The 22,480-nt window shown below is 45.0% G+C and overlaps 1 protein-coding gene across 14 annotated transcripts in view; it reads left to right on the forward strand.

The window, feature by feature from the left end:
• LOC106997229 (uncharacterized) overlaps positions 1-22,480 on the forward strand; it is a 56,577-nt gene continuing 34,097 nt past the window's right edge. For 3 of the 14 annotated variants that reach the window (XM_077995693.1, XM_028845309.2, XM_077995692.1), the window contains exon 1: positions 22,231-22,433. In XM_077995693.1, coding sequence (XP_077851819.1) covers positions 22,346-22,433 — 88 coding nt within the window. In that variant the 5' untranslated portion in view covers positions 22,231-22,345. Of the gene's footprint in view, positions 298-1,247; positions 2,307-11,321; positions 11,403-13,585; positions 13,611-16,956; positions 17,230-22,230; positions 22,434-22,480 lie in introns of those variants that run through there. The other 11 variants (XM_077995704.1, XM_077995701.1, XM_077995702.1 and 8 more) reach the window with 10 other exon arrangements.

Raw genomic sequence — 22,480 nt, forward strand, 5'->3', positions numbered from 1 at the left:
AGCACTGGTTTAATTCTCTAAGGGTGGACGGGGGCAGTCGCCATTGGCTTCAAGCCCTTTGCTTTTGCTAATGAACCTGTTTGTTTGTTTGTTTGTTTTGTTTTTGTTTTTTTTGAGCAGTGGTTTCCACAGCCCCGGGAGTAACTATTTTGTGGTGTAAGCCAACCATGGCTGCCCAGTCCTCCTGTCCCTGTGAGCAAGCCAGAAGTCTGCAGGTCACCCAATTCCGACCAAGGAGACGTGTGGAGAAGGCACCTGGAGCATTTCTGGAAAATATTTTCTTCCCTGATAAGAAAAGTAAGTCTTGTGAAAACGTCCTTTTGCATCTTCATTCTTCCTGCTGTGGATTCTGTTGCGGGAGAACTGGATTTTGGATGTGTGGTGTGTGTTGTTTGTTTGTTTTTTGTTTTTGGCGGAGTCTCGCTCTGTCATCAGGCTGGAGTGCAGTGGCGCGATCTCAGCTCACTGTAACCTCTGCCTCCTGGGTTCAAGCGATTCTTCTGCCTCAGCCTCCCGAGTAGCTGGGATTACAGGCACCTGCCACCATGCCCAGCTGATTTTTGTATTTTTAGTAGAGACGGGGTTTCACTGTGTTAGCCAGGATGTTCTCAATCTCCTGACCTTGTGATCCGTCCACCTCGGCTCCCAAAGTGCTGGGATTACAGGCATGAGCCACCACGCCCAGCCAGATGTGTAGAATCTTTTGGAAACTGTGTGGGGGCCACATTCTGACACGCTGGGGTGGCAGAGCAGGAGTGCAGAGGGAGCGGAGCTCTGTAATCTGTCAGTCCCAGGAATGCTTGCAGGGAGGTGGGGAGGCGGGGTGGTTCGTGCTGGTTTTAACATCAGTGTTGGGTGCTTTGCTGGAAGCTTCTCAGGTCATCGACTCTTAAAGGCCTCCCTATGCTAGGGCTCAACATCTGGGCTTTCTCTGCACGTGGAATGATTCTGAGACCATGTGAGACTTCACTAGCCACAGCTGTTTTAAAAATATTTGCACCTTAGAGGAAGCAGTAAAAAGATGTGGCAAGATCGACATAAATCCATCCCTATTTCAGGAAAAATGGCTCAGTGCGCGCCCACTGCCGCTGTATCTCAGGCTGCCTTCTCTAGAGGTGGGAATTCCCCAGCAAGGAGCTCCCTATGGGCGCGCTCAACAGAGGCACAGCGGGGGGCAGGATAGGCAGGGCAGGACAGGCAAGGGGGACGCAGTCTCAGCTGAGGCTCGCCCTCACCCTGGCCCACAGGCAAGCCCCGGAGTGCGGGATGCAGGAGCTGGTCCCCCACCTCGGCTCGGGACTGTCGTCAGTCACTGACTGGGGACATCACCCCGGGGCGGGTGACTCCCTCTCCACGGAGAGTAACCCCTTTGGAGAAGACCGAAGCTTAGCGGGTGCCTTGAGATGTGCACACCGACCTGTGGAAGGGCTGGGGGCGGCGACAGCACCCACCACACTCCGCCCCCCAACCCTGCTGGGATCTCACAACAAGGTCCTCTGGCTCACTGATGGTACCGTCAGATTTTTGTGGGTCACAATTTCTGGGAACACTGAAAAGAGCAGAGTTGGAGCGACAGCTACGGCTCTGGGTGGCGGCACCTCCTGGGCCCAGCATGGCTCCCATCACGCTTTCCTCTCCCATGTGCTGCAGGGCCTTGGCCGGCATCTCCACAGGTATGGGCGGCTCGCTGTGGTGCAGCCCAGATGTGTTCTGGGACCGCTGTGCCCTCACTGGGCTGAGCTTGTGCACTTGTTTGTTTACAACCAGAGCTGGCTGTGGGAGAGGCGAGGTGCCCAGGGGTCACAGGGCAGCAGCAGCCCCCACGTCCGTGTGACCGGGAGCCCATCCCTGCCAGGGAGCCCGTGCGCCCGTATGAGGAGTTCAAAGTGCTGCTGCCACTGGCCTCTGTCTCTGGGATCCCATCATCCTATTGTTCCTATGGCTGCTTGGGAGCCCAGGACTGCAAGAGCACCCCCTCCAGCCCCATCCCACAGAGGACCCTGCCAGTCTCAGGTAGAGCCCTTCATGGGTGCATGTCGAGGACATCTGGAAAAAAAACATCACCAGTAACTATGATAAAGACTTCGGAACAGGTGCATTTTGTACACACAGAGGCTCATTCAAATCAATGAAAGAGTTCTACAAGGGTGAGGCAGATTCCATGGAGCTGCCAGCGAGCCAGCGAGCCTGGACCTCACTGGAAGTCCCACACATGCAAATGAAAAGAACGATGCGATACCGTCTTTCTCTATCAGGAGCAAAGATTGAAAAGAACTTTGGGTCTCCACAGGTTGCCTGAGGCTCCGGTAGGTCTGCAGACGGTGCCTCTGCACCGCATTTCTGTTTCGTGGAGGGCGTTTTCTCGTTTCTTCTTGGTTGTTCTGTTTCTTAATTGCACCCGTTAGTGAGCTTTGCTGCTTTCCGTTCACAAATCACTCCTCACTCCTTCTCTGCACGCAGGACGTAGGGTGGCCAATATTGCCACTCCAGACATGATACCTACAGAACAACTTCGAAATAGAAAAATGCAGACGCTCCCCTGATCGGAGCAGTAAATATTGGTGGAACCAGAAAAATTGTTAGTGACCAATGCAAAGCTGGGCTTGGCTAGGGGTCATGTCTGTGTGTGTGTGTGCTTGTCTGTGTAGTGTGTGTACTTGTGTGTGTCTGTGTGTATGTATGTGTGCAACTGTTTGTATGTATGTATATGTGGTGTGTATGTGTCTGTGTGTGTATATGTGTGTGTGGTGTGTGTGGTGTCTGTGTATATGAGTGTGTGGTGTGTATGTGTGCATAAGTATGTGTGTGTGGTATGTGTGTGGTGTGATGTGTGTGTGGTGTATGTGTGCTTGCATGGTGTATGTCTGCATGTGTGCATCTATGATACGTTTGTGTGTGTGATGTATATGTGTTTCTGTGTGGTGTGTGGGTGGTGCATGGTGTGTGTGTCTGCCTGTGTGCATCTGTGGTAAGTTTATGTGTGTGTGGTGTATGTGTTTGTGTGGGAGGTGTGTGTGTGTCTGAATGTGTGCATTCGTGGTACGTTTGTGTGTGTGGTGTGTGTGGTGTGTGTGGTGTGTGGTGTGTGGTGTGTCGTGTGTGTGGTGTGTGTGGTGTGTGTGGTGTGGTGTGTGGTGTGTGTGGTGTGTGGTGTGTGGTGTGTGTGGTGTGTGGTGTGTGTGTGGTGTGTGGTGTGTGATGTGTGTGGTGTGTGTGTGGTGTGCGGTGTGTGATGTGTGTGTGGTGTGTGTGTGGCGTGTGTGTGTAGTGTGTGGTGTGTGTGTGGTGTGTGTGGGGTGGGGTGTGTGGTGTGTGATGTGTGTGTGGTCTGTGGTGTGTGTGGTGTGGTGTGTGGTGTGTGTGTGGTGTATGGTGTGTGTGGTGTGTGATGTGTGTGTGGTGTGTGTGGTGTGTCATGTGTGTGGTGTGTGGTGTGTGTGTGTGCGGTGTGTGTGTGGTGTGTGTGGTGTGTGGTGTGTGGTGTGTGTGTGGTGTGTGGTGTGTGTGTAGTGTGTGTGTGGTGTGTGGTGTGTGGTGTGTGTGTAGTGTATGTGTGGTGTGTGATGTGTGTGTGGTGTGTGGTGTGTGGTGTGTGTGGGGTGTGTGTGGTGTGTGTGTGTGTACTGCGTGTGATCACGTGCAGCCCCGAGCCCGCAGGCCATGTGACCATCTGGTGGGGCAGGAATGGGCTGCAGGTTGCCTTGCCTGGCTCTGCTCCCAGCGTCCGTGTTCTGAGCTACTCATTAATCAGCTTCCTCATCTGAAATTGTGAAATCCCCTGAAGCTCAGGTCCTGTGACCACAGGTACGGGCCAGCATTGGGACAGGCTTTGCCTGTAAGAGGGCTGGTCTGGGGGGACATCTGAACCCAACTCAGGAACACCTCACAGGTCCGCCAGCAGGGCTAGACCCTGGGGGAGATCCAGGGCAACAGGGTCCGCCTGGGAGGCTCAGCTCCGGCACTGCCCGGGGCGTCTCTGCCCACACAGGACCATTCCTCTTGCCTGGACTCCTCTTGGGGTTTGCCAAGGTCTGTTCAGAGACTGAGATATCAGGGAGTTGATTCTGTCCAGACCAGCAGTGGGCCGTAAAAGTGTTATTTTGTACCAGAAAAGTCCTTTCTGGGAAAAAAAATGTATTCCAAAGTTTGGGTGTGTGAAAATAGCCCCGTGGTGAGTGTGGTTTTCCACTAAAGATGCTTTCATCAGACAAACTCTCTGTCAACCACGCGAGGGGGGTTATGGAGACGCGCAGATAATACCCTGGGCCAGCGTGGCCTGCTGTACTGGGAACCAGGGCCCTGGATGAGCAGCTGGGACCGAAAGCCTCATTTCCTTCCTTTGTAAAATAGAAAACCCTCCATTGACTGTCCTAGGTGGTTGCCAGGATCCAGCCTGGCTAACGATAAGGACCTGTGCGGCTCTGCGGTGTGTTAAGAATCCTTTACCTTCTTATACAGTAGCCTCCCCTTTGTGGTTGCAACAACCTAGGAAGGTTTTCTGTTTTATAGAAAAATTGAGTGCAATGAAATAATCTGTTAAAGTCAAATGTAGGCGGCCGAACCCTGCACCCTGCCAGGAATGAAAACTTGAATGTAATTTATTTTTAAACTGATGATTTAAAGAAAAGAAAAAAAGCAGCAACATTGTAGCCTATAAAATATTTGATTTATCTGAGGCAAAAAAATCTTAAAAATATGACTCCAGAGACTCCCAGGGTTAGGATGCCTAGTTCATAAATTCTCATAAATCCAGTGAGTCCCAGGAGCCTTAGGGCAGCCCCTACACACCCCTATCCCATGTCCCCTGTCACTTGCGGCTCCTTAATACCTCACGGACACCCCCAGAACCACTGGAAGGAAATCCCTGGCTCTGGCTCTGAGAGGATCCTGGGATTTGGAGGGAGAAGGGCTGGAAAAGCAGGACCCCGCTGAGAGAGGCAGCAGTGGAGGTGCCCGCTCCTCAGTGACCTTCTCTCCAACTGTCTGTCGCCTCCACATCAGTCCCCCAACTTTGCCTTCAGGCTTCCTCTCCGCTCTGTTTCCTTGCCTGAAACAATCAATTCACTTGTTACACCTGTTGTAAGAGGAGTCTCTGAAAACTTTTAAGACAAACTGGCAGGGGATTAGTATGAGTTTGCAGTTTCTTCCCTCCCTCAACTCTGAACGGAGGTGGCCGGCGATGAGAGAATTTGAGGTTTTATTATCGGAGGGAACAGTTGGATTTGGAAGCATGGGGCACTTTGAGCAGGGAGGACAGGGTGGATGGGGGCCCTTCAGTGGGTCCCAAGCACCGCAGGAAGGACCAGGACGCCTGGAGAGTTTGAATAAGGGAAGCAGTGTGCTCAGAATGCAGAGAGGTGGGTGATGTGGTTCGGCTGTGTGTCCCCACCCAAATCTCATGTTGAATTGTAATTCCACAGTGTCGGAGGTGGGGCCTGGCAGGAGGTGACTGGATCACGGGGTGGTTTCTAATGGTTTAGTACCATCCCCCGGTGCTATCTCCCAAGACCTGGTTGTTTAGAAGTGCGTAGCACCACCCGTCCTCAACTTCATTCTCTTCCTCCTTCTCTGCCACGTGAAGAAGGTGCTTGCTTCCCCTTCACTCTTCTGCCGTAATTGTAAGTTTCCTGCGGCCGCCCTTCCCAGCCACGCTTCCTGTACAGCCTGCAGAACTATGAGTCAATTCAACCACTTTTCTTCATAAGTTACCCAGTCTCAGGTAGTTCTTTATAGCAGTGCAAGAACAGACTACTAGAGCGGGCACATGCCAACCCCAGGGAAGGCCTGTCTGACATTTTCTCCTGGGGTCCTTCGTGCTTGAGGCGCCCTAGCATGAGAGAGGGCACATTTCTTTCTCCTGTAGTTCTCCTTCCATCTGTACCTCCTGCTTCCATAACACAGAATTTGGGCCACTGCTGTAGCCTCTGTAGCTCATCCCCATGAGGGGCTCCTGTGGGTTGGCCTGTCACACATGGAAACGTGTGTTCTGAACTCTAGACACCCTATGGACACAGAATCTTTGGAATGCAACCTATTCAGACTTTTTGGTTAGTCTGTGCTCAAGCATCCAAACTTTTAAAAAAGTTTGACCAAATTGTTTTTTCCCACTTGTATTCAGTGTATAGAACAACACAGCCAGGCTGTCAAAGTGAGAAAATACGAAGCTATGATGTATTGGTGTCAGAAGAAGATGAGCTATTATTAAATTTCTACTGAGCATAACAGAATAAGGCTTCTCCTTTCAGTCATGGTGAACTAAGCAATATGGACCAACCCTCTCTTGACAGATAGCTAGAAACTTTTGAACAAAATACTTAAAAAAAATTTGAATAGTGATGGGCTAGTGAGATAGCAAAAATCTACTGGGCCAACATCAGGAAGAAGATAGAAATTCAGACAAATGAACCCAGTATTTGGGGCAATTATTCCTTTGGGAATGATTTTAGTCATGGAAGAGATGGTTAAGAGGTGGAGCCATACATTTTTGCCATTCCGTAGAAATAAAGGACAAAATTTAGAGTCTGAGACACTCCAATTTTGGAGGTGGGGGTCTTAGCAACCCTTCTTCTTTGCATTAGAACTTTATAGAATTACATCTAAGGAAAAAATATAAGCTGGAAATAGATAAATCATTTCAAGAACTTTTTCAGTTTTCAGATATCTTGATGGTCCAGAAAAATCTCAATTTCTAAAATTAGATTAAGATGATTCCAGATTGTGAATATACCCAGTTGCTTGGTAGTTACCAAAAATTCTCAGAGAAAGAGTGTATCAGCAAATTATTTCTACAAAAATTTTTTTTTTCAAATGCAATGTCTAGCATACAATCTAAAATAAGCAAACACACAAAAGGAAAAGACAGTGTGGACAAGAACCCATAGAAACTAGAACAATAAAATTCAACCATCATGGGCTCCAGTTATTGAAATTAACCAGGTAAAGCTTTTATTTTTATTTTATTTTAATTTTTTTTGAGACAGAGTCTCATTTTGTTGCCCATGATGGAGTGCAGTGGGGTGATCTCGGCTCACTGCAACAGAGTCTCATTTTGTTGCCCATGATGGAGTGCAGTGGGGTGATCTCGGCTCACTGCAACCTTCGACCCCAGGGTTCAAGTGATTCCCCTACTTCAGTCTCCCAAGTAGGTGGGATTACAGGTACATGCCACCATGCCCGGCTAATTTTCATATTTTTACTGGAGATGGGGTTTTGCCATGTTGGCCAGTCTAGTTTTGAACTCCTGACCTCAAGTGATCCACCTGCCTCGGCCTCCCAAAGTGCTGGGATTACAGGCATGAGCCACTGTGCCCAGCCAACCAGGTAAAGCTTTTAAATAGGCAAGACTGTTAAACTATTTTAGAAACACATGACAGATTTGAAAAAGTTCATATACAAATTTAAGAACTGCAATATATAATTTTGAAATTAAGAACTCAATGGATGGGTTTAACAGAACATTAGGCCAGCTAATAAGAAAATTAGTGAACTTGAAAATGAATTAAAAGAAATTATCCAGGCCTGGCACAATGGCTCACACCTGTAATCCCAGAACTTTGGGAGGCTGAGGTGGGCAGATCACTTCAGGTCAGGAGTTCCAGACTAGCCTGGTCAACATGGTGAAATCCTATCTCTACCAAAAATATGTTTTAAAAAATTAGCCAGATGTGGTGGCTTGTACTGTAATCCCAGCTACTCAGAATGCTGAGGCAAAAGAATCCCTTGAACCTGAGAGGTGGAGGTTGCAGTGAGCCGAGATCGTGCCACTGCACTCCAGCCTGGGTGACTGCGAGACTCTGTCTTAAAAAAACAAAACAAAACAAAAACTATCCAGAATGAAGCATGGATGGGGACATAAAAATTGAACATTCAAAAGAGGTGTTAAAAAACGTAGAAGATACTGTAAGAAGTTTTAAAAAATATTTACTGGAGTCTGAAAAGGAGAGGTGGAAAAGAATACTCAGAAACAATACTTGAAAAAATACTGGTTAAGAAAAAAATTTTATACTGAAGAAAGGCATTTAAGACTCAATATTTCTCTCTAGGCATTGCTTTGCTGCATTCCACAATACCTAAAATGTAAGAATAAAAGTGACTTAAAATAAAATCATAGAAAAAACATAACATGGCAATACTCAGAAAAAGAAAGCTAATGTACATATACTAATATCAGACAAAATTGACTTTAGACATGAAATTATTGGAGACAAATCTATTAGAGACAAAGAAGGATGCTTTATTCACCAGGAAGATATAACAATTCTAAATTCGTTATATTTTCATTCTATTATACATATACATACATATATAGGTATGTAGGAGGATTGCTTAAACCTGGGAGGTGGTGGCCACAGTAAGCCATGATTGTGCCACTGCATTGCAGCCTGGGCAACAGACCAAGACCTAGTTTCAAAAAAAGAAGTTAGAACAAAAACAAATACAAACAAAGTAGAAGGAAGGAAAAAAAGAACAGAAATAATAGAAAACAAATATACAATAGAAATATACTTACCAAAATTAATAATAAGAAATGAAATGTGAGTAGTTTTACACCATTAAAGACAGGATTAAACCATCTCAGATGAGGAAAAAGGCATGAATAAAATTCAATGTACACTTGTAATTTTAAAAAAAGGACTCTTAGTGAATTAGACTACAATGAAAGTTCTTTAATCTGACTAAATATATGCCCCAAAACCTACAGAAACCATCATAATTAAAAGTGAAATGTTCCTTTGAGGCAATGATGGCTGCTCTTCCTGCTTCTGAGTAAGATTGTACTGGAAGTCCTAGCCAGTGTTGACTTTTTCTGAGACGTCAACCAACCCAGGGGAATTCCTTTCTAAGAAATCCCCTTTGAATGACTGCCTCTGAAGAAGTTGGTCTTGCTCTCATACAAGTGCAGCTTTGTGGTTGGGTTGGGTGTGGTTACATGGCTGCTGTGGCCAATAAGCTGTGCGGCTTTGTGGTTGGGTGGGGTCACATGGCTGCTGTGGCCAATGAGCTGTGAGTGCAGGTAATGTGCATCAGAGGTCTCGGTCCCTGAGGCATGGTCTCTTCCAACCTTTAAGGTGGTGGCTGTTTCATTAGGCTGGATCCCAGAGTAAGAGAAAAGCCCCCAAAACTACTGTAGTACACATGGAGCATGAATGAGAAATAACATAAATCTTTCTTATTATACACCAGAGATTACGGCACTGAGACAGAGGGCTGTGGACGCCACAGCAGCTCCAGCCTGGATGCTAATCTGCCATGTTGGTTGATACGTGGCCCACCCAAATCTGTGGCCCACCCAAATCTGATCTCAAATAGTAATCCCCACGTCTTGAGGGAGGGACCTGGTGGGAGGTGATTGGATCATGGGGACAATTTCCCCCATGCTGTTCTCATGATAGTGAGTGAGTTTTCATAAGATCTGATAGTTTATAAGTAGCAGTTCCCCCTTCATTCTCTCTCTTTCCTGCTGCCATGTATGATGTGCCTTGCTTCCCCTTCACTTTCCACTATGATTGTAAGTTTCCTGAGGCCTCCGTAGCCATGTGGAACTGTGAGTCAACTAAACCTCCTTTGTCTGTAAATTACCCAGCATCGGGTAGTATCTTTATAGCAGTGTGAGAAAGGACTAATATATTGGTGTTGATGAAGAGTCAAACTCTAAAATATGTGAAGAGATTTATTCTGAACCAAATATGAGTTACCATGGCCTGTGACACAGCCCGAGAAGGTTCTGAGTACATGTGTTCAAGGTGGTCTGAGTGCAGCTTGGTTTCATACATTTTAGGGAGATATGAAACATTAATCAAATAAATGAAAGATGTACATTGGTTTGGTCTGCAAAGGTGGAACAATGGGAAGGTGGGGGCTTCCAGGTCATGGGTAGATTCAAAGATTTTCTGAATGGCAATCCGTTGAAAGAGTTAAGTTACTGTTGAAAGACTTAGGAATGTCTAGGTTAAGATAAGGGTTGTGGAAACCAGGGATTTATCATGTAGCCTCCAGGCAGCAGGCTTCAGAGACAGTAGATTGTAAATGTTTCCTATTAGACTTAAAAAGTTTGTTCTATAAACCAAAAATAAAATTTGAAGGCCCCTTCAACCATCTGAATGGACTTCCTCCTAGGCCATGGCATTCTAAATTTAACCTGAAAGACTGGTTTAGGCCATGACAGGAAGTGGGGGTCAGACATGCCTCATTGTATCCACCAGCATGAATATCAACACAGACCTTAAGTCTGATAAGAAACATTTAAGTCTATTCTCTCTGAAGCCTGCTACCTAGAGGCTTCATCTGCATGATAAAACTTTGGTTTTCACAACCCCTTATCATACCCAGACATTCCTTTCTATTGCTAACTCTTTCAACCAACTGCCAATCAGAAAATGTTTAATCTACCGATAACCACCCAACCCCTGAGCTTCAAGTTGTTCCACCTTTCCGGACTGAACCAACGTGTTTCTTTTTTTTTTCTTTCTTTCTTTTTTATGAGATGGAGTTGCACTCTGTCACACAGGCTGGAGTACAGGGGCGGAATCTCGGCTCACTGCAACCCCCATCTCCCAGGTTCAAGTGATTCTCCTGCCTCAGCCTCCTGAGTAGCTGGGATTACAGGTGCCCGCCACTATGCCTGGCTAATTTTTTTTTTTTTTTTTTTTTTTTTGCATTTTTAGTAGAGATGGGGTTTCAGCATGTAGGTCAGGCTGGTCTCAAACTCCTGACCTCAAGTGATCCCCCCACCTTGGCCTCCCAAAGTGCTGAGATTACAGGCGTGAGCCACCGTGCCTGGCCCCAACATATTTCTTAAACATATTTGATTGATGTCTCATGTCTCCCTAAAATGTATAAAACCAAGCTGCACCCTGACTCCCTTGGGCACGTGTTCCCAGGATTTCCCTAGGGCTGTGTCACAGACCATTGGTCACTCATATTTGGTTCAGACTAAATCTCTTCAAATATTTTACAGAGTTTGATTCCTTTTGTCACCAGTTGTATCAGTAATGCCAAAAGGGAGGAGGGGATAATGAGGTATGTCTGGCTCCTGCTTCCCATCACAGCCTGAACTAGCCTTTCAGGTTAACTTTGGAATGCCCTTGGCCAAGAGGAGGCATTCATTCAGATTGTTGGGGGGCTTAGAATTTTATTTTTGGTTTACATTGGCTTATGATTAACATTCTGGGAAGGCCTCTAAGATTTCCAGTTTATCTCCCATTCCCTGTGTAAGAGCAGCTACTCACTGTAAGTCCCGCCCTTAGGTCAAACAACCTTGACATTATCATACTTCAACCATCCGGCACATTCCTTCTGAACCACTCCTCCCTATGCTATATAAGCTCTGCGTCTGGGGCTGAGGGGTAGGGATCCACCATCTCATCTCGCTGCCACCTGAAACACAGATATGGCTTCTCTTTGTAAGTCCCTATGAAACATTTCTTTCTAAGAAACTCAATGTGTCAGCCTCTCAACTTCTTTGGACTTTGGGGCTGGTTGGCATAGACCTGCCCACTGTAAAACGTGGGCTGAGAGACCAAGAAATGTGCAAAGGGAATGAAGCATCTGTGGGAGAAATCCCAGGCAGCATGGGTCACCTTTTAGATGCATGTGTGTGAGTGCAGTGATGCCTCTAAAATGCTGGCATGCTTAAAGCAATCATTAGCTGAGAGCTGTTTAAGGAAGGGTGGTGAGCAGCTACTGCTGTGGACGGCTGCTTCTAGGGGGTGCCTCTTTGGTGATGGAGCTCAGCCAGCAGCAGAGGCAAAGTAAAAGGGCTTTGGTAGGAATTACAATTGGGAAAAGGTTTTTAAAAGAGCTTGGCAGTCAAAAGCTAACTTGGTTCAATCTGCCATGTGGGTTGTATATGTGTGCACTCCTATTGCTTACTGCCTTTTTTTTTTTTTTTTTTTTTTTTTGAGTCAGAGTCTTGCTCCGTCGCCCAGGCTGGAGTACAGTGGTGAGATCTCGGCTCACTGCACCTCCACCTCCCAAATTCAAGCAATTCTCCTGCCTCAGCCTCCGGGACTACAGGCACCCGCCACTGTGCCTGTCTAATTTTTGTATTTTTAATAGAGTCAGAGTTTCACCAGAGTTTACCAGGCTGGTCTTGAACCCCTGACCTCAGGTGATCCACCCGCCTCAGCCTCCCAAAGTGCTGGGATTACCGGCTTGCACCACTGTGCCTGGCTTGCTTATTGCTTTAAGGCCTCTGCTCTCTGTAAAACTTCTCAGTTGACTGAACCCTGTTTCTCTGTTTGCTTCTGTCTGTCCCTCTTTCCTCTTGCAACCCCCAATGACACATGAGGGACCTAAACAAGGAAATTTCTGGCAGCCTAGGATCCTTGGGGAACCAGGAAAAGGCACCAGTCTCCTCTCTTTGGGAGGAACCTGTTTTTCCTCGTGGCGTCCTAAGTTGTAAGCAGACAGGTTCCCCTCAGGTCTAGGACTGTGCTCTCTTGTACTGTTACTGGGCTCGTTGACTGTTCGTAGGGCACTAGAGACTGCTTGGCACTGTGAGAGGACTTGACCTCGATGTGTGTGATGGCTGGTGGTTGATGGTGGGTGAAAGCCACAGTGTTGGAGGTGGCTCAGGATAGTCGTGCCCTGGAAACCGTCATTGCTCTGGGGGCTACTTGGGTCTTTGCACGTCTGAAAAAGAAAGTCATTGTTTAGGTCCTAAAATCTGCATGCTTTCTTGGTTCTGGTCCTTAAAGGGCTCAATCCTAAAGCCAGTAATCTAATTAAGAAACAAGCTAAATTGAAAAGACCGCCAATCTAACGAATCAGCCTTCAAAACGCTCTGTAAAGGAAATGTACATCGTTAGGGGGAATCTCCATTTGTAAGGGCATCTCTGTCTCTGTACTGAAACCACTAGAAACTTTATCTACGGAGAAGACAATGGCTTGACGTGTACGTAACAGATCTTGCTTTTGCTTAGATTGAAGTTCTGTTCCTTTCCACCTGTTTCCCCAGAGTCCTGTCTTAGGAGATGCAGATTTAGAATTTTCTCCCTAACATTTGCTTAGGCCATGAAACAGGCAATTCGAGAGATTAACAGTCTAAAGTGAGGGAGAATATTTAAAAGATGGCAAAAGAAAAATCTTATTAAATGTGTAAGATCTGCTGCTGTGTCTGCTACGTCTACATATGTGTCATGCATATGTCATACTTCACTACTGTAGAAAGTAAAAAGTTCCTCTTCAAAGTTTCCCTTCTTGTTAAAGAATAAATCATAAGTGTTAGAAATAATAGTTTCTTTTAAAGACTAACTTTCTTTAAGCCTCCTTGCTTTGTGCTAATAACTCTTTGTTAAGCCCTATCCTATGTAGCTGTTGGACATGCTCTCAGGCACGTTCCAGTTCACAGCCTATGCCCCTTCCTTATTTGGAAATGTTATTGCTTCTTTAAATCTTTTGTAAGCAACTTCCTCCTTTCCTTTGCTCTCCCTTGCCTTTACCTAGTTAAGAAAGTTTTAGGTTGTTAGCAAGTGAAGTGTCAGTTTAGGCTGTGAGGTTCAGCTCCAGCCAATGGATGCAGGACACAGCAGTAAGGATGACCAAAATCCGTAAGGGACAAATACATCTGCTTTACCTTTCTTAGGTGTACTCTTGTGGCAAGACTGCTGGTGAGTGTACCCTTTTTGCAGAAAGTGAAAATTGCCTTGCTGAGAGAATTAAATTTATGTTCAAGTGCTATTTCTTATTTTATTTTATTTACTTTTTGAGACGGAGTCTCGCTCTTTTGCCCAGGCTGTAGTGTAGTAGCACGATCTCCGCTCACTGCAAGCTCCATCTCCTGGGCTCACGCCATTCTCCTGTCTCAGCCTCCTGAGTAGCTGGGACTACAGGCTCCCACCACCATGCCCGGTTAATTTTTTGTATTTTTAGTAGAGATGGGGTTTCACTGTGTTGGCCAGGATGGTCTCGATCTCCTGACCTCGTGATCCGCCCACCTCGGCCTCCCAAAGTGCTGGGATTACAGGCGTGAGCCACTGGCCCGGCCCTCAAGTGCTATTTCTTTATGGCACCAGGGAACAAGCATTTTGCAGTCCTAACACTACCAAAATATATGAAAGACAACATTTACATGCTTAAATCAAATATTTTATCAGAAAAATAGATGCTAGCTTGAATGCCTTTTAGCGCACGCGATTTTGGTAATCTTTGGTAAATAAAACCAGTTTCAAAATTCTCTTCAGGAATTTAAGATCTTAAAGTCATGTTATATTAAATTAATCCTAGGGTTTTCAGCAGAAATTGGGATTACTTAGAGGGTGTTTGGTAAAGGTTATAAAAGTGTGATTTTTGCTGAAAGGAAAAGCAATTTTATCTAGAATATTTACAGATTGTTTCAAAATGAAAAGAAGAGAGTGCTGGGTTGGGCCTTGGGGCTGGACCAAGCTCAGATCTGGGTCTGTCTGAGCTCAGATCATCAGCCTCAAAGCTACCCACAAAGGGGAAAATTATGCCAGGAACAAAAGAAATTACCTTTGAGACCTGTAGTTACCAAGAAGATAGTCAATGTGGGGGAAGGGAAAAACCAAGCAACTGTTGAAACTAGAGGGGAGTGTGAAGGAATTGTTCCATTTTGTATGTCTGGATCATCAGCTCCCTGGAGAACCTTTATGAAAATGGATTGTGAGCGTGACTAATTTGGGAGCAGTGTCTCTGGTTTAAAATGCTGCAGAGGGGAAGAGCATGTTTGGGTTGACGCAGGATCCATACTCACCACTGAACAATTGCAGCTGGGTATATACAATCCAGACACACAGGAGGGTATTCCTGAGGGAGCAGCCAGCCTGGGGAACGAGGTAAAAGGCACTGGAAGGTCTGTTTACCCTGAGAAGGGGACAGTCTGATTCCACTATAAATGCCAAGTGCAGCACCTCAGATGAAGCAGCTGGCTTCTTCTCATGGGTCTTACAGATGCTGATAAAACCACAAGGTTAGTTAAGAGCAGGGAAAAGGCAAAAGGAACAGTCAGAATCCATCAAAGGGAAGTGGAAATTTTAAAATGGTTATTTAAAAATAAGGTAAATAGGCCAGGCGCAGTGGTGGCTCACGCCTGTAATTCTAGCACTTTGGGAGGCTGAGGCGGGTGGATCACCTGAGGTCAGGAGTTGGAGACTAGCCTGGCCAACATGGTGAAACCCCGTCTCTACTAAAAAAAAAAAAATTAGCCAGGCATGGTGGCAGGTGCCTATAATCCCAGCTACTTAGGAGGCTGAGGCAGGGAATCACTTGAACCCAGGGGGACGGAGGTTGCAGGGAGCTGAGATCTCGCCACTTCACTCCAGTGTGGGTGAAAGAGTGAAACTGTCTCAAAAATAAATAAATAAATAAAAATTTAAAAACTAAAATAAAAATAAGGTAAATAAATTTCTAAAAATCGATAGATGAAGCTAAGAGGAAAGAGGAGAGAGTCCTGGGGCTTATCCCAGCAGGGTGGCAATCTTTAGATAATTACTAAGAAATGGAATGAATTGAGGACTAAGTTCTTATCTTTTATCTTGCCCAAATTCCTACTTAAGGGGTCTGGGGAGTCATGTTCTACAAACCATAAATTCTCATCAGATGGGTTTTATTTAACCCTGTATATTGTGACTTACTTTTCAATCTGACTCTGGCATAACATTATGAGACAAGGAAAAAAATATTTAACCCCAAAATACATTTTCTTGCCATCCCTTGAAATTGCCCTGCAAAGTCTCTTGTGGGAAAAATCCACATTCTATAGAGATTCCCCTTCCCACTTTGTTTTCCTTCATTTCTTTCCAGATCCAGGAGATAATCAACTAAGAGCCAGGTACCCTTTTAGGTCCGATATGAAACATTTTACAATCTGCTCTCTCTCTGAAGTCTGCTATCTGAGAGATTCCTCTGCACAATAAAACCTGGTCGCCACAATCCTTTACCTTAATCTCAACGTTCCTTGCCATTGATCCCACGTCTTCAGATTAACTCAACCAATTGTCAACCAGAAAATGTTTAAATTTACCTATAGCCTGGAAGGCCCGGCTTTGAGTTGTCCTGCCTCTCTGAACCAAACCAATGTGTTTCTTAAAGGTATTAGATTACTGTCTCTTGCCTCCCTAAACTCTATAAAACCAAGCTGTGCCCCGACCACCTTGGGCACATGTTCTCAGGACCTCCTGAGGGCTGTGTCATGGGCCATTCGTCACTCAGATTTGGCTCAGAATAAATCTCTTCAAATATTTTATAGAGACTGACTCTTTTTGGCACAGAATAAAATGGAAATTGATGGAGTTAAAATAAAGGTCTTTTTTTTTTTTTTTTCTTTTGAGATTTAGTCTTGCTCTGTTGCCCAGACTGGAGTGCAGTGGAACAATCTCGGCTCACTGCAACCTCAGCCTCCTGGGTTCAAGTGATTCTTTTGCCTCAGCCTCCCGAGTAGCTGGGATTACAGGCATGCGGCACCACGCCCGGCTAATTTTGTATTTTTGGTAGAGATGGGGTTTCTCCATGTTGGTCAGGCTGATCTCAAACTCCTGACCTTAAGTTATTCACCCACCTTAGCCCTCCAAAGTTCTGGGATTATAGGCGTGAGCCACCACGCCCAGCCAAAACAAAGGTCTTAACACTGTCAAAAGTTGGGTGAACCGAAGGAAGCCTCCACTGGCCCCACAATGTTAAAGGGCCCCAAACCAGTTTTCTGTATTTATCCCAGATTGGATAAATTAAAAAAAAAAACATCAGAGGGCAAAGATTGCAATGAGTAAGCTGAGGGCAATGCTGATGCCGGTAAGTCCAGATTAAAGGTTGACAAGAGAGACCCTTGGCTCAACCCCTGCTGGGAACCTAAATCTTTTTTACAAGAGAGGGAAAAATGGCCTGGGGGGGTTGAAAAAAGAAGTTTCTGGTGCTGTTACAGGTGTAATTAGACACTCATGAGCAGGGGTAGGAGAGAGCTCTTCTCCCACCCGCTAGGAATGTGGTTTGACATCACCACAGGTGATGGTTTGACAGTGATCACACTGCCTCTCTAAAAGGGCTAAATTGGCAGCCGGCACCAGCGAGAGGCCATTTCCTGATGGCCTACACCTGTTGCACTACCGTGTTCATTGAATGCCGGCGCCAGGGAGAAGCAACTTCCCGGCCGTGTGCATTAAGGGACAAAATGGCGGAATGTGACCTTCCGGGGCACACTACAGGAAAAGGGAAGAAAGCCTCAGAGGGGCATGCATACAACTTCCTAATCACAGTGTGTGTGCTCACCTCCCAAAGGTAAGGAGGGCACTGTGCATGCGGGCAGCCCACCCGAAGGGAAGAACCATGGGAAAGGGGCCAGCCTGGAAAGTCCTAGGATCACGGTTAAATACTGCATTTGACCTTCATGTCAGGACCATGAAGAGACCCACTTGGGTCTCTTCCAAGCATACGTTCCTTTCTTTCTTGTTCTAAAGCCCTTTAAAAGAAACTTCCACTCCTGCTCTGAAAGTTGCCTTGGTCTCTTTTTCTGCCTTATGCCCCTCAGTCAAATTCGTTCCTCTGAGGAGGCAAGACTTGAGGTTGCTGCAAACCTGTACAGATTCGCCGTCAGTAACTTGGATACCTTCCACTGGTGACATATCCGGCACCATGAGACTCGGATATTTTCCACCCCTAACATACTTGGTGGCATGACTTAGATACGTTCCCTGGTGGTGAGAGAGCTCTGTGCCTCACCTTCTTTGGCTGGAGGCATCCGACCCCGGTGCATGGTTTTCCTTCTCACTCTCTCTCCTGCTCACTAACCAAACCCCAGAACAATTCCTCTTGGCCATTAGTGACTCTGCTCCCCTTGGCTGATATCTCAGCTCACTCTGATGGCTGGCTCGCAGGTGTGGGAAGGACTTTAGGGTCTGCACCAAGCAGATTAGAGGCACTCAATGACCCTCCTAGTGAGAGGCTTGTGAGAATGGTGAGGCTAAGGCCTAAAAACCATGCAATATCTGGGGTTTCCTCGACTTTTTCTTTTCAACTAAAATTGGCTCTTTTCCCAAACCCTGCACCCCCCCATTCTCCTGTTTATTCTCTGTGTGTTCTGAAATGGCCTTCAGCAATCACTGGATGTTCCACCTTGGGGGCAAGCCTGACTCTTTGCTTTCACTTTGCCTGCTACGTGACTTCTAAACACTCCCTGTTACCTGCGTGCCCACGGCTCTCTGAGTTTGTGCAGCAGTGAAGACAGGGGCTCCCTTGCAGATATCCTGAGGTTTACATTTGTTTCTCCCAGCTCGAATGACCTTCAGTCCTTCCCCTGCCTGCTGGCACACGGCTGGGACAGATGCTAATTGGAACTCTGGCTCTGCCAGCTTCTTACAACTCACCATGTGCTTTTCGTTCCTGTTATGCCCCAGGACTAGGTTTTTGGATGGCTTTTAAAAGCAGCTTGTCCACCTGCATAGGGCTTTGCTCTGGCCCTTTTAGGATCTCACCCTCTTGCCTTGTAAGCTAGCACCACTTTGGGAGGAGGAGAAATTCTTCCCCCAAGCCCCAAGTCCTCCGGAAGTTAATGCTTTATGTCCACAGGGCGAATAATCGTTGCCTTCTTGAATGCAAGGGCTGCTGTTTTTCTGAGCATATAAAGGCATTCCATGAGTATTCCTCCCGCTTCCTTCCACTTCCTCCCATAGCCTCCATTTCTCTAATTACTTACACACCCTTCTCAATGTGCATCAAGACCTTCAAGGTTGTATTCCAAGGGAAGGGGGAGGAAGTCCAGTCCCTATGGCAGTTAATGGAGAAACAGGCTTCTAAGAAAAGAGATAATCATTATATTACTAGAATCCTCTGAGTAAGGGTCACTATAATGTCACGGGGACAGAAATACAGGCTGGCCCAAGGCCGAAGAGGCAAGAGATCCACAGGACAGAGATGAAGGGGGGTCCCAGGCTAACAGATTACCATTGGAACAGAGATGAAAGGCTAGGGCATACATAGTGAGGACCAGTACATTCCGGAATCCCAGGGATGGACAGGGGCCCACTGTTCACTCCAACATCTCCTCTGTTCTCAAGTGGGTAATTGTGATGAGATGGGACGATGGGTACATGGTAAGGACTGGTCAAGTCCAGAACCCAAGATGATGAGGGATGCCCCATTTTGGATGATAAGAAGAAAGGAGAGATGCTTCTTTTTCCTTTTGTCCTCTTTTTTCTCCTCTGTCTTCTGTTTGCACACAGCAGATGGGCAATCATGTCTACATACCACAGGACATGCCCCTCGGATACATCCCCCCCAAACTTGGAAAAGTTTAGTTTCCCCAAACCTTAAAAAACTAATTCTCCTTTGTAATACTGTTTGGCTTAAAAATGAACTGGGAGGAAATTACAAAAGTCAGCCTTGGAACCCAGTACCTGTGTGTAAGAGGTCCTCGGATTAGCCTCTTAAGTCTTTTATAACTGAGAGTAGAGTAAGGAGGACAGGACTAAGCCTGGTGGGTGGGACAAATGGCATCCCCTCCCTCCAAAAGAAAAAATTCACACTTTATATTATTTAAGGACCAATTACCGTTCTTCCACTGGTCCCTGGTAATATCTGGATACCCCACACCTCTTTGGGGCAAAAATATACTCTCTAAGATTGGTGCTCGCTTAATATTCACCCAACCTCTGAATTCACCTTTCTCTCTAATAGCCCTATTTATCCCAGGAAAGCTACCTAAATCATTAACCAAAAGCTTCAACCTGGACAGTCCTACCTCAGAGGTATACAAATAGCCCACACTTACTTGAACAAGCCCTAGCATAAATCTAACCAAGTAATCTCTTGACGGGGGATAACTTCTACAGTATGCCCACAACCTCCTCATCTGCTGTCCCTTCACAGGATGCCAGGGTCACTAGGGCTGCCCAGGGAAAGGGAACCTAGAAGCCTGTCCTGCCAGCAAAAGGGTAAAAATTCTTGCCAGCCAGCCTCCTGACTTCCCTCTCTGTGCAAACTGATTGTAGGAATGGTAAAAATCACTGTATTCTCTGCCCCCGCATGACCAACTTCTGACTTGACTTCCTGAATTTTCCTTTCTTGGAGCTACCTTTGTAGACTCTAAATCTTGTAAAAACTGCTTACCACCTTGCTGAAAATACCTCATACACTCGTGGCTAAGTCATAACCTTAGTTAAGGCTTATTGGTTTCACCTGTGAGGTTACTTTTGGCAAAGTTCAAAAGCCAGAAATATTGGCCATTCTTATTACCTGGCTAAAGTTGGGTAATAAGAGACTTAAAGGTTTTGTTTTAAGAGCATTACGGTTAAAATGGGCTTAATTAAAAGCAGATATCCAAGCTATACATATATTTAAAAGGTCTTTGTTTTTTTTTATCTTCTTGAATCTTATTTTTTTTCTGGAAAAAAAAAAAGGTTTTTTCTTCTCAGTCAACTGATTGTTTTTCTCCATTTTGTCTTCTTGCCACTCTTGATGCACACGTGAGAGTACTCAAGATAATTTCTAACAGCTTGGGTCTCCTTGGGAAAAACAGAGGAGGTGCCACAGACCCCCCTTTTGGGAAAAACCTCTGTTTTCCTCATGGAACCCCAGGAATTGGAAGTGGATAGATCCCTCTCAAAACCTGAGGCTCTGTTTTCTTTGCATTGTGTTACCTGATGTTTTTTGACTTTTGGCAGTAGCAGAAATTACTTCACATTATGAGAGAACTTTGGTAATAACTAGGTAGCTAATAGAATTTTATGGATGGCTAATGGCAGTTTTGGGGGGAATACTCAGCTCTTTGACGTTTGGATTAGAGAAGCATGCTCTCAGCCACCTGGAAGATATGGAAACGTCCCCCCTCCTCCACTGAGAGATAAAACCTCTATAGGAAATGGGCTGATTCCCTCTTTCTTGGGATCCAGGATCTGGTATAAAATGGGACTCCTAATTTTGGGGAGCTGTTTTTGCCTTCCAGGTGCGCCTGTTTATTAGGCACTGGAAGCTGCATGCTTTCCCAGCCGTGTTTCTGGAAGAGCTCCACCCTGGAGCCAGTAATCCAATTAAGAAACTTAAAAACTACTGGCAAATAAAAAATCTTACAACTACTGAATCTTCTGTTTGTCCATGTATTTATATGTGTTGTGTGTGTGATGTTTATGTAAAAGAACTCTAATTGGTTTAAAAAATAAGGACTTAAATATTGTCAGAAAAATAAAACTAATGCCTCTTAGTTCTTGTAACTTAAATAATCTTTGGGGAATAAAGACAGTTTTAAAGATTATTGGTAAAATAAAAATATCTTCAAAAAATTAGACATTTGGTCTAAATTATGCAAGTCAGATATTAGGTTTGCTAAATGTTTTAAGGTCATAAACTGTGTCTTTGGATTTTGAAAATTGTTTAGCCTGATTTACAGCTAGGTAAGGCTTGGGGACAGGTGGAGTTAGCCACACCCCTAGCTATGCTGGAAAGAATCAGATCTTATCTACACTTCTCTCTGGTGTCCTAGGCTCCAAACCTATTACATAATTAAAATTACTTACTAACCAGGCTTTTTACCAAAAGTTGCTAAGAGTTCTTTCTTTGGTCTGTATTTGTGTAAATATGTCATTGGTATGTTTTCCAAAATTATGGAATTCTGATATAACTTAGTGTATATTATTAATAATTAGAATTGTTATCTAAAATTGTTGTGTGCCACAGAGGTAACACATTTTCTTGTCAATTGTGTCTTTAACTGTGGGTGCCCTAAGACTTTTTGTCATCCACAATTATTGTCTTATTTTAATCCTCTTTAAATGTTGGTTTTATAATCAGCTACAGAACTCTAATAGGTGTTCTTAAATGCAAGTTTCTGATAACTTTGGAGATTGTGACATTAGAATAAAGCAAAAAAACCTTTCAGGACTCTAATGGAGAGGTAAAATATTCATGAATATCAAACAGAACAGGAGTTAATGGAATGGATTGAACTAATAGAAGACTGAAGTAATCCTTTTTGACTTTTTAACTTAAAATGTCACTAATCTTTGTGCTTTTTCAGAGCCAAAAAAATCTTTTGAGCTATTTACAGCTTTTAACAATTGAGTAAAATACTTATGTGAAAAAACTTGGAGCCTATTTGATTCTCTCTACCTAATTTCTCTAGAATTTGGGAACTATTTGTGAGTATTCTAAACTTATGGTGATATAGTTATTTACGTAAGTGCAATAAGAATGGTGTTTCTTGTTTGTTTTTGTTTTCAATTTTTTGGTTTTTTTGGCAAGAGGATGCAGTTGGAGAAACTGGTTATTTTACCAAGGCTTTGACTGGAATGGCATGCTTTCCTTTAAGGAATCAAACCTGACTTGTAGAGCCAATAAAATCCCCTTGGGAAAACTGGCCTCATACCTTGTCTACACACTCCCTGTACAGATTTCCTAACCTGCAATGAGTAAAGAATGTCACTTTCTAACAGGCCCAGGAGCCCCAAGTTATTTTGGAACCTCAAGAGAAGAGAAAATTTCCCAACTCACAGGTATTTGAGGGTACAAAATCATAGCTGGGCTTGGCTTTAAAAAAGTC

This window comes from Macaca mulatta, chromosome 3 (genome assembly GCF_049350105.2).
Source record: "Macaca mulatta isolate MMU2019108-1 chromosome 3, T2T-MMU8v2.0, whole genome shotgun sequence".
Lineage (NCBI taxonomy): Eukaryota > Metazoa > Chordata > Mammalia > Primates > Cercopithecidae > Macaca > Macaca mulatta.